The sequence below is a fragment of the Budorcas taxicolor genome, chromosome 3 (genome assembly GCF_023091745.1).
Source record: "Budorcas taxicolor isolate Tak-1 chromosome 3, Takin1.1, whole genome shotgun sequence".
In the NCBI taxonomy this organism is placed as follows: Eukaryota; Metazoa; Chordata; class Mammalia; order Artiodactyla; family Bovidae; genus Budorcas; species Budorcas taxicolor.
This window is the reverse complement of record NC_068912.1, coordinates 66,495,374-66,509,902: the sequence shown is the minus strand read 5'-3', so window position 1 is coordinate 66,509,902 and position 14,529 is coordinate 66,495,374. Positions and strand designations below refer to the sequence as shown.

At 38.2% G+C, this 14,529-nt stretch overlaps 1 protein-coding gene across 13 annotated transcripts in view; it reads right to left on the bottom strand.

Annotated features, from left to right (window-relative positions):
- The window catches only part of FUBP1 (far upstream element binding protein 1), a 31,703-nt gene extending 21,887 nt beyond the window's left edge, over positions 1-9,816 (bottom strand). For 7 of the 13 annotated variants that reach the window (XR_008199114.1, XM_052636965.1, XM_052636969.1 and 4 more), the window contains exons 1-8: positions 9,655-9,816; positions 3,732-3,822; positions 2,839-2,901; positions 1,987-2,025; positions 981-1,020; positions 480-532; positions 315-386; positions 133-190 (exon numbers count right to left, since the gene is read on the bottom strand). Coding sequence is in view for 11 of the 13 variants with exons in the window: in XM_052636965.1 (XP_052492925.1) it covers positions 133-190; positions 315-386; positions 480-532; positions 981-1,020; positions 1,987-2,025; positions 2,839-2,901; positions 3,732-3,822; positions 9,655-9,774 (536 nt within the window). In the remaining 2 variants the exon portion in view is untranslated. The remainder of the gene's footprint in view (positions 1-132; positions 191-314; positions 387-479; positions 533-980; positions 1,021-1,986; positions 2,026-2,838; positions 2,902-3,731; positions 3,823-9,654) is intronic. The other 6 variants (XR_008199115.1, XM_052636972.1, XM_052636974.1 and 3 more) reach the window with 3 other exon arrangements.
- Between the last annotated feature and the right edge of the window lie 4,713 nt (positions 9,817-14,529).

Here is a 14,529-nt window from a genome sequence, read left to right as displayed (position 1 = left end):
TAAAGCATGTTTATGTGCTATTAGAAATTTTCTAGAAAAGGGGAAAAATAACAGTGCAGAAGAAAAGTTGGTTCAACTGCAGGGACAACATCCTTCAGGAAGGAGGGACTGGAACATGATTTTCATACTTACTGGACAGACTCGGGTGTTCCTGTTAACATACAAGACCTTTCTGGAAGGCCACCACTGTCTACAATGAAAAACAAACAAAAATCTTAGGCCAAGAAAAGAGTAACAGCATCATTTTCACTAAAAACTTTAAAAATGCTAGTTATCTTGTGACTTTGAAAATTACAGCGAGAGAGTAACATTACCAGGAGCTATCTGTATTTTACATCCAGATTCCTGTTGTATGCGTGAGATCTGTTCACCTCCTCTGCCAATTACTAGTAAGAAAAAAGAAAATTATTTGCTGGAAGGTTTTAAAGTGTATTTTGAGTATGTCTTTTCAAAGCTTCAAAAAAAATTAGATTACTTACTAAATCCAACCATTCCATCTGGAACTTTGTATTCTTCAGTCATTACAGACCTGCTAAGAAATGACAGAAACTAACAATTTTCTTCGAAGAAACATAATTTGTTTACAAATAAAAATAAACATAGAAATCTAACAGCTTCTAAGAGCTTAAACTAAGTTTGTAGGCACACACTTAAAATACTCAAAAGTCAAAATATGAGGCCTATGTAGCTAAAAAAGCAGTTGGGGTGAAGTTGAGAAGTATCATTTTAAGTTATTTTAATCACTTTAGTTTTTCCAAAGGGTGGCTAATTCCACCAATCCTTCCAAAGTATAAATGTATCTCACTCAAAAAAGAAAACTGATCATCACAATTACCTATTTGAGTCAAGGGCTTTAAAGGATTCACACACACATACATACATGTATATTCACTATATACTAACTTGGTTATATTTCACATTGAATTAAATTGAACTAAAACTTGCAAAATATTCTTAGATAAGCTTTTATTTTACTATACCTTTGCTGCTGATGCATTGGTGGTAACTGTGTTCCAAAAGCTACCAAAAAATTAAATGAAATACAAATTATTTTATTTAAATTGACAGATGTTTAACAATATCATCATTTAAAGCAATTCTACAATTTTCCCCTGACGTAAGACAACATCTTGAAAAGAATAAAATTTTACGCAGAATACTTAAATCAACAGAGTCGGCAAGAAACTCAGTGAAAGGGCAGACATTACTAGCAACAGCATTAAAAACTGTCCTTTTCAAGTGTTGTTAAGCCAAGATTACGAAATGGAATTGTAACACTTATGTTCACAGCAGCAGGACTCACAATAGCCAAGACATGGAAACAATATAAACGTCTGATGACAGAGGAATGGATAAACGAAGACATGGTATATGTACAGAGTGAAATACTATTATCCATAAAAAAAAATGAAATATTGCCATTCACAGGAACATGGATGCAACTAGATATTATCGTACTAAATGAAGTCACAAAGAGAAAGACAAATACCACGTGATATCACTTACATGTGGAATCTAAAACATGACACAAATGAATCTATCCAAGAAATAGACTCATAGGCAGAGAAGAGACTTGTGATTGGTGGAGGGGGGTGTTGGTGGAGGGATGGAGTGAGAGGTTGGGGTTAGCAGATACAAACTATACATATATATGGATAAGCAATATGTTCTTACTGTACAGTACAGGGAACTATATTCACTATCCAATGATAGACCATAATGGAAAATATAACAACTATCTATCAATTAAAAAGTGGGAGTTATAAAACAAATTGAATACGTAAAATGATTTAGCAACCAAATCTTATAATATATACACTGCCGTAACAGAAGTGGAAGATTATAAAGATAGAAGGTGTATCTTTACAAATAAATTCATTCAAAAAAAATTTATGGCCTTCAAGTAACTTCAAAGATACCATAAAACACAGGAACAAAATTGTTATCAAAATCTAGTTTTTAACCAAATTTAAAATAAATACTTACAATCATTTTGAGGAGCAACTTTCTTAGCATCTGGCTGATCTGCAAAATTAAAGAGTCTTTTAATTTTTTGCCAATAATATAAGACTCAGCTCCCCCATACCCAATCAAGAACACCAATATAAACATTTATGGAAGTAGCTGAGGGTATGGTTTATTATTTGAACCAAAACCACCAAAACTCAGCCCAAACACTTAGGAATCGAAACAAAGAAAACTGCACTTCTTTCATGCTCTTCATGTTTAAAAGATGCACAGACATTAAAAGAAAATTCTTTTTTACTGAATCAAATCACTGACCTTAATGTATGTCAATCACTTTAGAATGATACAACAAAGTATTTAGTCCATTAGTTAGCAAAACATCACATGCTAAAGTCTAATGATGCTTCCCACTGTAGGTACTGAAGATTGGAAGGAAAAGAACCTATCAAAATGTGAAATTTTGACATATCAAAAGCTGAGTGTACCTGACAATGAACACAAAGCTATGCAAAATAAGTAAAAAAAAAAAAAAAAAAAATCACATTACAAGGCAATCTCAAGCTAAACTGTTCTACTGTACCTAACCAAGCATTTCACAGCATAAACTTCAGCAGAAACTCAACAACTACATGACTTCATCTTTATCTACATCCTTTACACACATGAATACAATGCATACCTTAGAATAGGCAACCTACAGCTCAAAGTACTACATTCTCCTCCCCCCTTCAAACTTAAATGATTAAACATCAGAATGTTGTGCAGCAAAAATTCAGACACATAATCCAAGAAGTATTTGTGTCCATTAAGAATCCACTGGTTTATTTCACGTTTACATACTGAACACAGGTAATAAATAAAAATTCCTGCCTTTAAAAGGAGAGGGCATTCCCTCCCAGTGTGTTGTACTGCTCGGACTTGTCCAAGAGCCATCTACACATAAAATAAAAAGAATACATTACATACAACATCTGAAGCATCATTAGCTCATTTTTTTTTTGTATATTAAAACCTCACTATAAATGTGAAAGACACTTAAATAAAAGGAAACCAAGTACTCCTGATCAAAAGCTACAAATACATTCTATAAGCTCATTCAGAATCCTCCTTTAAAAAAGAATAAACGGGCAAAAAGAAAATGTATCAGAATTCATACATCAAATCTAAAATAAAAAATACGTGCAGACTTCTAAGTTCAGAAGCTTCAACAATTATGTTTTTTTAAAAAAATACAAAGCACTGTATATCTACTGTTTTAAGCCACATTTTGAGTTAAACCTGAAACACAAAACAAGGTACTAAAGCAAACAAAAAGGTAACAATGGTATAACCTGCAACACACAAAAGTAGCAAACTATATAGCAACTTCAACCTTTAAAGTGAAATCTAAAATAACAAAGTAATGAGAATATAGCATCTCAGATTAATTCATGTATGATGAGAAAAACCAGTGAAATGTTTCCTAGACTTTTACTTCAGTATATTAACAAGTTGTCTGTGCAAACTATCAATCTGGCACAATCCTCAAAGAGGGAAAATGATGTTCTCTACTAAGACAAAACTGGCTGGTTAACTCAAATTTTACCTACCTTGTTTAGGTCTCTTTTTACCCCCTCTCCTTCTGAGGCCAATATAACCCTTACAATTTTAGGAACCTTATGATAAAAGCAATGTTTCAAAAAAAGAACACTTGAAAAGCAATGAAAATTACTTCAACTAAACTCCGTGTAAAACAATTTAAAATATTTATGGCTATAACTTACCTCCATCTTCCAAAGGTCTTTTTTGTCCCCCATAACCATAGTCATTTGAATTCAGTGACGTACCAGCATCACCTCCAATTTTTGCTGCAATCTTAAAAGACAAAATACATCATCAAGGACAACATCATAGCTTTAACTATTCAGAACCAAATTTCCTCACATATGCTAAATATCTATCATGTAAGAAAATTAACTTGATAGACAAAATAATTCAATTTATATCATTAATAACTTCAGACAGTTACCTGAAGATTTCTGATGTATTAAGAACTAATCAATTAGGAATCCTTAGAAGACTGACTAAAGAACTTTGAGGAAAATCGGACTCCTAATTCTGTCTTCTCCATGACCATGTGTTGGCTGGCACAGAGAGAACAGCATATGAGATGCTAAGGCTATGCTGTCTAACAAGGTGTAAAACGCCAGTCACATCTGGTCAGCGAGTACTTGATATGTCTAGTCCAAACTGAGATGTACTTCAAGTGTAAAAGACACCCTAAGTAGTGAAACTGTGGAACAAATACAAAGCATCCCCCAAATTTTTATACTGAATACAATAAAATGGCAATATTTTAGATATGTTGAGTTAAAATATGTTACTTGCATAATACTTCTGGACAATCTTTTTCTAAGGAAATGTGGAGGTGTGGGGGAAACCTGGGAAGTTGTACACCTATTATAGAACCACATTCTGGGGCAAACGTCGTATAAGAAACACCAGCCTCACAAGTGAGGCAAAACCAGGGTATATTTATGGCATTTTTCTATGAAAAAGGAAATGGAACTAAAATTGCTGAGTGCCAACAGACCAAACTGTCTATCTGTAATAAACGTTTTATACTCATTTTGTCACTGAATCACCACAACAATTCTATGAGATAGAGCGCTTACGAGATAATCATTTTACAAGTGAAAAACATCTCAAGAGGCATGAAGTTCCAATTTCTACAGAGCGCCACGGAAATTACTAAAGGGGCAGTCACCAAAGATGGGTGATGCACTGATGCTATCCTTTGAATTTTGAGTATGTTTGAAATTTTCTATGATAAAAGTTAAAGAGAAAATGAAACTTTTGATGACTGGAATTCTTCCAAAGAGAGATCTTGATGTGGAACTAAACCAAGTGCCTCAAGCTTCATTATAACTAGAAAACTGTGAAGGATAAGTGTATTTAACAACCTGAATTCAAAATGTATCACACATAAGTCCTGATACTTACATTATCTGTTCCCATATACCAAATATATTTCCTAGGGTTCCCAGATTTCCCTTTTTCTCATCTGTAAATGCAAACACCCACTACAAAGCATATTCGGATTAAATAAAAAAATGCTTGATAACAGGTATATATTTCTTGATGCTATCTTAATCATCTTTCACTTTCTCAAAAGCGTATTTGTATATTTGATCTGATTAATATTATTTCTGAAAATTTTCCTCATCACACCTGAAAATTGCTTTTCCACTTCAGTTTTAAAGCAATGACCGTCTGAACTGTTGCAAAGGAACTTAGCTGCTGGGCACTGATTTAAGGGAAGTATTTCAGGTCTGAGAAACAATATACATGAAGGAAATAGTTTAGGCTGGCAATACCTTCTGCAATTAGCTTTTATAAATATTCTGAGTTTGCAAAGCAGCACTCCTTGAACTCCAAGTAACTTCTGGATAGAAAAAGGATACTTAATTGGATATCTTCCCATTTACTGGATAGTTCTAAAATATCCAAACGAAAGCTGATCATTAAGTTCACTCAGAAGAACCAGTTAACACCATCTCAAAAATTCCAAACCAATACAAAAACATTGTGTGTGTTTAGATGCTTTGGTCCTGTTCAACTCTTTGCAACCCCATGGACTATAGCCCACCAGGCTTCTCTGTTCATGGGATTTCCCAGGAAAGAATACTGAAGTGGGATGCCATTTCCTTCTCCAGGGGATCTTCCTGACCCAGGGATCAAACCCACATCGCCTGCACTGGCAGCTGGGTTCTTTACCACTAGTGTCACCTGGGAAGCCCCCTTCACTAAAAACGTCAGTGAAAAGCTTTTAGTAAAATTACTACTATTCAACCAGTTAAATATATATTTGCTAGGTTACGTCACAGGATTACTTTAAGAGAAATAGTAATCCTTAAAATTCAACCTTTAGCTATATAAAATTCTTATGAGACCAGTAGAACTAAGTGTAGCCAACTTCTTTGATTTTAATTTACAATAAAAATACGAGTGTTCTATTTGGACTCTCCTTACTTCTCAAAAGGGTAAATATTTTTTGTATTTTCGTTGTTTTAGCATTTCCCAACTTTCTTCATTGATTATTCCTAGAATGTAAGAATTTTGGAGTTGAAAGAAAATTTAAGAGATTCAGTCATACCACCTGATTTTCAAGAATAAAACAATAAAACCACAAACAATAGCACACAAAAGATTGACTTTCAGAAGTAATTACCTAAATGCCCCAAATGACTATCTCCTAAGTTTCAGTCTACATGCTTCCTTAGGCTTTGGGGTCCAACCGTGATTTGGGGTCAGTGGTAATTCTGGTTTTACTGCTTTGTGTCCTTGCCAAATTTCCTTAAGCATTTTGTGCCTCATTCATCTTCTGTGTACAAAAGAGATAAATAGTTTCTCCACTTACCTTATAGGATAATTGTGGGAATTAAATGAATTAATACACATACGCTTAGCACAGAGACCTAATATGTAGCATATAAATTGCCAGTTACTATGAACAAGTCAGCACACTAGAATTTAACAATAATCCAGAGTTCACAAGACTTCAAATGTTTGGTTCAAAAATTTTAACAGCCTTTTATTTATACTGGCCCAAGACATACATTTTGAAAGAATGCAATTATTTTCAAAACAAAATTTCATCACTAATTCATTAAAGATATGTTGATTCAATTTAATAAATACTGAGTACCTACTATGGGAAAGATCCTAATGGATTGTTTCCATGTACCAGAAATGTGAAGAGGCTAGAAATATTACTAGGCTACCACTTTATTAATATTGTCCCCTCTGTAGTCCCAAGTCTTTATTATCATAATCAAGCTTTGCTATACTATCTCAAAATATGTTACTAAAAAAAGCCCTCAAAACAAATCTCTCAAATGCTGAAGAGAATAATGTTAAGTAAAAAGCCAAGAGTTCTATTTTATAAATTTTTCTTTTTATTCAAACATAATAGTCTGAATTACTTCCACAATTATCAAGGAAGAGACTTAAAGAATTGAGTACCTAACAACTAATTTAATAGTTTAGAGGGGAAGTGATGAGGGTTGATAATCTTGCTTAACCTGTGATCTACTTACTACTTGGTCTCAGATTTACTTCTATCTTCATATAACTTTAAGGGGAAAAAAGTAGATATATACTAATTTTCCAATGTTTCAGGGACAGAACTTGTTATCAGTGTGATCACTAAATATCTAGTCAAATAATTTCAATATCACCCTCCACAGATAAAGCTTGAAATACCCAAACATAATTTCTAAACTATACCGTTGGAAACCCTAGAGAAGCAATTTAGTGCCCTTGTGTTAGATTTAGCTCACAGATCTGAAAACTTCACATTAAAAATAAAACTATTAGAATTCTCTGGAAAAAAGACCGAGCTCCACTGCCAGATGGCAACAATCAGCTGGAGTAAATGCTACTAGCTTTAACTAGATAGGGTCCAGGGACACTAATCATTTGTGCTGCTTTCCCGCATAACAAAGAACTGTTTAGCTGAAATGCCAATAGATTTCCCACCAGTATGTAGCTCTTTGAAGGCAATAAGCTGTTCTTATACCTCTTCCTTCCAAAGAACATAGCATAATACTCTGGACAAAGAAAAGAAACTTAAGGTTAGATGGAGATTTTGGAAATACAATTCAGAATCCATTTAATATAAATAAGGAAAAAAGTAGTTCAAATATTAACCTAACTTGTTCCTTCAACCCAAACACCTTTCCCTATACTCCACACCTGAATAATCAGACAAGCAGCTACAACCAATATATATGGAAGCATTCTCAAATACCACGAGAAGGGGCAATTCAACTCAAATGCTAAACTTGAGAATATCAGATTTAAGATCAGTTCTGTAGAAATAATCAAATCACAGAAAAGACACTTGTAAACTCTATTGCAGGACAAGAAATTCATAGTTTGAGGACAATTTCTATATTAAAAAAGCATTCTAACTTGGTATCCACCTTCACTTTTTCTCACGTCATATTCCACCCTCCTTCCCCACCCAACCCTATCCTTCAACGACTTCACTCTATTCCCCCAAACCCCCATACCTTAGCGCATGCTGCTTCTTTATCCACTGGTCAAACTCTCATTCTTTAATGCCTTGCTTAAAATATCAGTCCTTTGGCAGTAGGGTACCCCACTCCCTTGTGATGTGTACAGTACCTGATTCACAGCAGAACTCTATAAATGTTTACAGAACAAATGGACGAATTAACAGTGCCTAAATCTTGTCTACGTTTTGAAAGCATTAGATACTACTACTCTTTTGCATTTGGTTCTTTGACTATATCATGGCTTCCTAGAAAGCAAAAAATCCAATTAACACATTCAAAAAATTCTCCAGTCGAAGTATAGTGTATGGAACAAACTAACTCAATATGCTGCTTGAATAAATTAATTCCAGTTGAGTCTTCTCTAAAAACCCCTCTAACAGGGTTGCTGTCATTATATTAACTTCAGTCACGATTTTAAACACGTTCAGAAATAGTAAATAAAAACTAGGTAAACAAATCGAATAATTAGTGTTAATGGTACCCCCTGTTGACTACCTGGAAAATTTCTGATTATAAACAAGTACAGGTACATTTTTACTTACAATATGTTCACTTTATTAAAATATGACCGATATGCTACATCACTACAGATTTTATGGATTCTGAGTCAAATGATCCTTTAATCCAACTAGGGGTTAAAAAGTAAGTTAACGAAGTTAACTCCTAATGTTATCAAAACATACCACAAAATTGATTTCTGATTACCATTAACTTAACACTGTATTCCAAAAATGTCTAGCATCTAATAAGCATCGTGTCACAAAGATTCTTTCTTTTGCTTTAGACACAAGTTCATACCGACATCATACATTTGAAAATTACATGAAGGTAAAGTTCAAATTAATTCCTAGAGCACAACGTTACTACTTCAACAGCTGCCGTTTGGGAAAGAAGTGCCTTCAGGGCTAATGTGCGCACCTACGTAATACAAAGAGTCCTTGGTCAGTTTACGACTCTGAACTGAGAGGCAGATTCAAACTGAAACTTCGGGTATGAAGGACCTGAAGCCATTTTGAGAAGAGGGAAGGAGCCAGAGAATACGCGTAAATCCCGCCCTGAGGAAGGATTCCAGCCCGGGATATTGCTGCTCCCTTAATTCTCTTCCTTCAATGTGTGAAAGTGAATGATACCGAAAGATTAACTGCGGGAGAGTTCGAATGGGCTGGAAGCTCTAAAGACTGCTTTAATGACAGGTCCCTTCCCTTACGATGGCTCCTACAGACGGACCCTAGTCCTTTCCCAAACTCATTACTAGAAGCTTCCATACTATTGTGTAAAACTACGCGCGCTTTATCCCGTGGAAGTGGATGTTCACTCAGAAGAAAAGGAAATGCTCACTCTTTGGAGAAAAAAGCGCGAGTACCGCAGAAGCGGGAGAACAACCTAAAGCCATCTTCGCAGAGCATGCGTTGGGGTTCAAAGTGGCACATACACTATGAACACAAAACCCGAATTCCAGCTTCTAATCAGTATTACCAACGTGGAGAAACGTGACTCTTCTCACATCTCAGAGGCCGGAAGGGCACTTCTTTCCTCTTCCTAACGCGCGAAGAAGTAGCGGCCTACTCAGCCAGCGGCCAATTACCGTGAGCTGTCGGGATCCCGCCGCGCGGTCCAGACTTACCTGCCGGGCTCTCTGCAGTGCATCTTTGAAAGCATCGTTAACTCCTCCACCACCACCGCCGCCGCCTCCGCCACCGGCTGAGCCAGAGGAGGGTGGAGGCACTGTTGAATAGTCTGCCATGCCTACACTACAGTGGCCGCTACCGATTCTTCCCAGTGACCTCTCAGCCAACTGCTAAGAAAGAAAGAAAATGGCGGCCGTCAAGCCTGTATCGCATTCTTGTGCGACCATCGTGCCGTAAAGGGGCGGAGACTGAGAGAAGAAAATCTCGCGAAGTTTTGAGGCAACGCGCGGGCTTGAGGGGTGAGGCTAGAAAAAGGCGAGGAGACATCGCGAGAATTGTCTTTATATTTCGCGAGAATGGGGTTTACTTTGGCACCGCCTCTTTGTGCATCCTTGAGCTAAGGTGGTACGATTTTCCCACTTTGGTGGTGGGTAGAGACTCGCGGGGCGACTGCGGTTCGCTTTAATTTTTGAAAGCTGGGAGGAAAGGAGTAGTGTCTTATTGGCCGCCGCCTCAGGGAGTAGAGTGGGTGGATTTTCCACCGAGGGTCATTCTGTTGTATCCTTGGGGAAGCAGGTGACGTCGACAGGCGCAACGGCGGCGCAACAGTGTCTCAAGAGCGCTGCGGCCGGGAGTGCGCCTGGGAGAGAGCGCGCCCCGGCCGCCGCGAGGTGATGCTGCCGAAAACGTCCGCCCGGCCTAGCGGCAACGCGGCCTGATTTTCAGGGTAGTAAAGTGTCCCTGTATTTTACTTCTGGATTGTCAGTTTGGAGTTTTATCACAAGCGGGGATGAATTCAGGCTGGAGGCCTTAGTTCTAGAGTTGATTTTACAGAGGTTTTGTGTAAATATTTTGGATGAGGCTGTGACGATATGATTGCTCATTTCTTTAATTTTTAGAAATGTGATTGTTCCTAAAATGTAGTTTTCGCCGGACTTGGTAACCTAATATCGTATGTAACCATGGCCAGTTTTATTGAGGTCCTTATAGTTGAACAGCATCCATTTCTTGACAAATTCTTTGTGGCTTCTTGGCTTCTTAGAAATAATGTCCCAAACCTGTGAGAACTCAAATGTAATTTATTGTCATCTGGGAGCTAGGTTGTATTGTTACGTATTTTCTGTTATCTTCAGTTACCAGGTAATTTCCTTTTGGAGCATATCGTCACATGTAATTTACTGCAATAGTTTGTAGTAGTTTGGACTCATTAGTAATAGTTTCAGACACATTACAATGCTTTAGGAGTCTATTACAATGATTGTATTTCTCTCCCTGCCCCTATTTTTTCCGCTTAGGTAACAAAGAATGAGGTAAAATGAACTTTACCAACTTTGGTATTTTGTGTTTAGTGAATCAGTTCTCAAAGAGTTTTTGTTTAGTCTCTCAGTCGTGTCTGACTCTTTGTGACCCCATGGCCTGCAGCACGCCAGGCTTCCCTGTGGGTCACTATCTTCAGGAGATTGCTCAAACTCGTGTCCATTGAGTTGGTGATGCCATCCAACCATTTCATCCTCTGTCATCCCCTTCTGCCTGCAATCTTTCCCAGCATCAGGGTCTTTTCCAATGAGTCAGCTCTTCGCAGCAGGTGGCCAAAGTATTGGAGCTTCAGCATCAGTCCTTCCAATGAATATTCAGGATTATATCCTTTAGCATTGACTGATTTGATCTCCTTACTGTCCAAGGGACTCTGGAGTCTTCTCCAGCACCACAGTTCTGAAGGCATCAGTTCTTTTTTATTGTCCGGCTCTCACATTCGTACATGGCTGCTGGAAAAACCATAACTTTGACTATACGGACCTTTACGGAGAAAGCAATGGCAACCCACTCCAGTACTCTTGCCTGGAAACAGTTACATGCACGCGGATACACGTGGCCCATCATTCTCTTACTACTAGCTTTTCCTACCATCTTACAGCTCTGATTATCTTTTTCAGTGTGCAGCATGGCCATCTATTTTGATATAGGGGAAATTTGTATTTGGAAAAGCAGTGAGTGTGTTGGGCTATAGATTTAAGCTTACCGGTAAAAAGAAAATCTAAAAGCAGTGTTGGGTGGTATTGCTAAATAGACTTTCTTCAGTGGTTCTTTGAGAAAGTCTGCCCAGTCAATGGCATTTATTAGTCAGTAATTGATTTTTAATAGTTTATTAATTAGACATACACCAGTAAGTCCTTATTGACATAGTCACAGTTACCTCCAAAGAGATAGATTTTATGTATACTACAATTTTAGTTAGCTGTAAATATTAAAACATCTATTTCTGCTTTATTGACTGTGCCAAAGCTTTTGACTGTGTGGATCACAACAAACTGTGGAAAATTCTGAAAGAGATGGGAATACCAGACCACCTGACCTGCCTCTTGAGAAACCTGTATGCAGGTCAGGAAGCAACAGTTAGAACTGGACATGGAACAACAGACTGGTTCCAAATAGGAAAAGGAGTACGTCAAAGCTGTATATTGTCACCTGCTTATTTAATTTTTATGCAGAGTACATCTTGAGAAATGCTGGGCTGGATGAAACACAAGCTGGAGTTAAGATTGCTGGGAGAAATATCAATAACCTCAGATATGGAGATGACACCACCACCCTTATGGCAGAAAAGGACGAAGAAGTAAAGAGTCTCTTGATGAAAGTGAAAGAGGAGAGTGCAAAAATTGGCTTAAAGTTCAACAGAAAACTAAAATCATGGCATCTGGTCCCATCACTTCATGGGAAATAGATGGGGAAACAGTGGAAACAGTGTCAGACTTTTATTTTTTGCTCCAAAAATCACTGCAGGTGGTGACTGCAGTCATGAAATTAAAAGGCGCTTTCTGCTTGGAAGAAAAGCTATGACCAACCTAGACAGCATATTAAAAAGCAGAGACATTACTTTGCCAACAAAGGTCTGTCTAGTCAAGGCTATGGTTTTTCCAGTAGTCATGTATGAATGTGAGAGTTGGACTATAAAGAAAGCTGAGCACTGAAGAATTGATGCTTTTGAACTGTGGTATTGGAGAAGACTCTTGAGAGTCCCTTGGAGTGCAAAGAGATCCAACCAGTCCATCCTAAAGGAGATCAGTTCTGAGGTTCATTGGAAGGACTGATGTTAAAGCTGATGCTCCAGTACTTCGGCCACCTGATGCAAAGAGCTGACTCATTTGAAAAGACCCTGATGCTAGGAAAGATTGAGGGCAGGAGGAGAAGGGGATGACAGAGTATGAGATGGTTGGATAGCATTATGGACTCAATGGATATGAGTATTGAGTGAACTCCGGGAGTTGATGGACAGGGAGGCCTGGCGTGCTGTAGTCCATGGGGTCACAGAGTCAGATACGACTGAGTGACTGAACAGAACTGAAATGTTAAATAAGTAAAGGCCTCCATTTCTAGTTTTGTTTTTTTTTTTTTTTGTAAAGTCTTCCAGAAGTATGGATATTCTAGAATGGGAACCATTTGAAATCAGTCAAGACCAGGATTTCTCAGCCTCAGCACTATTGACACTTTATAACTAGATGTTTTGCTTTGTAGCACTACTGTGCACTGTAGCATGTTTAGCAGAATCCTTGGCCTCTACCCATGGACGCCAGAAGCACATACCCCCCCATACCAATTATGATAACCAAAAATGTCTGTAGATACTGTAGCTGTCCCCTGGGAGGCAAAATCACTCCACAGTAAGGACCACTGCTGCTGCTAAGTCGCTTCAGTCCTGTCCGACTCTTTGCAACCCCATAGACAGCAGCCCCCCAGGCTCCCCTGTCCCTGGGATTCTCCAGGCAAGAACACTGCAGTGGGTTGCCATTTCCTGACCACTGGTCAGCCTTAATAGCTGTCCCTGATTTTCCATCAAGAAGATGTATTTGCCATCCTTCAGAGGTATATTCTACATGCCACTACTTTTCACCTCCACTGCTCCTGAGTCAGTCCTGGCTGTTAGAGTAGCATTCTAGATTTTCTGCTTGTACCCTTACATCTCTTCAATTTACTTTTAAAAATTATGAGATTTTGTATAGCAAAGTATATCAGTTCAGTTCAGTTCAGTCGCTCAGTTGCGTCCGACTCTTTGCGACCCCATGAATCGCAGCACGCCAGGCCTCCGTGTTCATCACCATTTCCCGGAATTTCACTCAGACTCATGTCCATCGAGTCCGTGATGCCATCCAGCCATCTCATCCTCGGTCGTCCCCTTCTCCTCCTGCCCCTAATCCCTCCCAGCATCAGAGTTTTTTCCAATGAGTCAACTCTTCTCATGAGGTAGCCAAAGTACTGGAGTTTCAGCTTTAGCATCATTCCTTCCAAAGAAATCCCAGGGCTGATCTCCTTCAGAATGGACTCGTTGGATCTCCTTGCAGTCCAAGGGACTCTCAAGAGTCTTCTCCAACACCACAGTTCAAAAGCATCAATTCTTCAGCGCTCAGCCTTCTTCACAGTCCAACTCTCACATCCATACATGATCACAGGAAAAACCATAGCCTTGACTAGATGGACCTTAGTCGGCAAAGTAATGTCTCTGCTTTTGAATATGCTATCTAGGTTGGTCATAACTTTTCTTCCAAGGAGTAAGCGTCTTAATTTCATGGCTGCAGTCACTATCTGCAGTGATTCTGGAGCCCCCAAAAAATAAAGTCTGACCCTGTTTCTACTGTTTACCCGTCTATTTGCCATGAAGTGATGGGACCGGATGCCATGATCTTTGTTTTCTGAATGTTGAGCTTTAGGCCAACTTTTTCGCTCTCTTTCACTTTCATCAAGAGGCTTCTTAGTTCCTCTTCACTTTCTGCCATAAGGGTGGTGTCATCTGCATATCTGAGGTGATTGATACTTCTCCCGGCAATCTTGATTCCAGCTTGTGTAGTTATATACATAAGTTCTCAAAAGTAACAAGC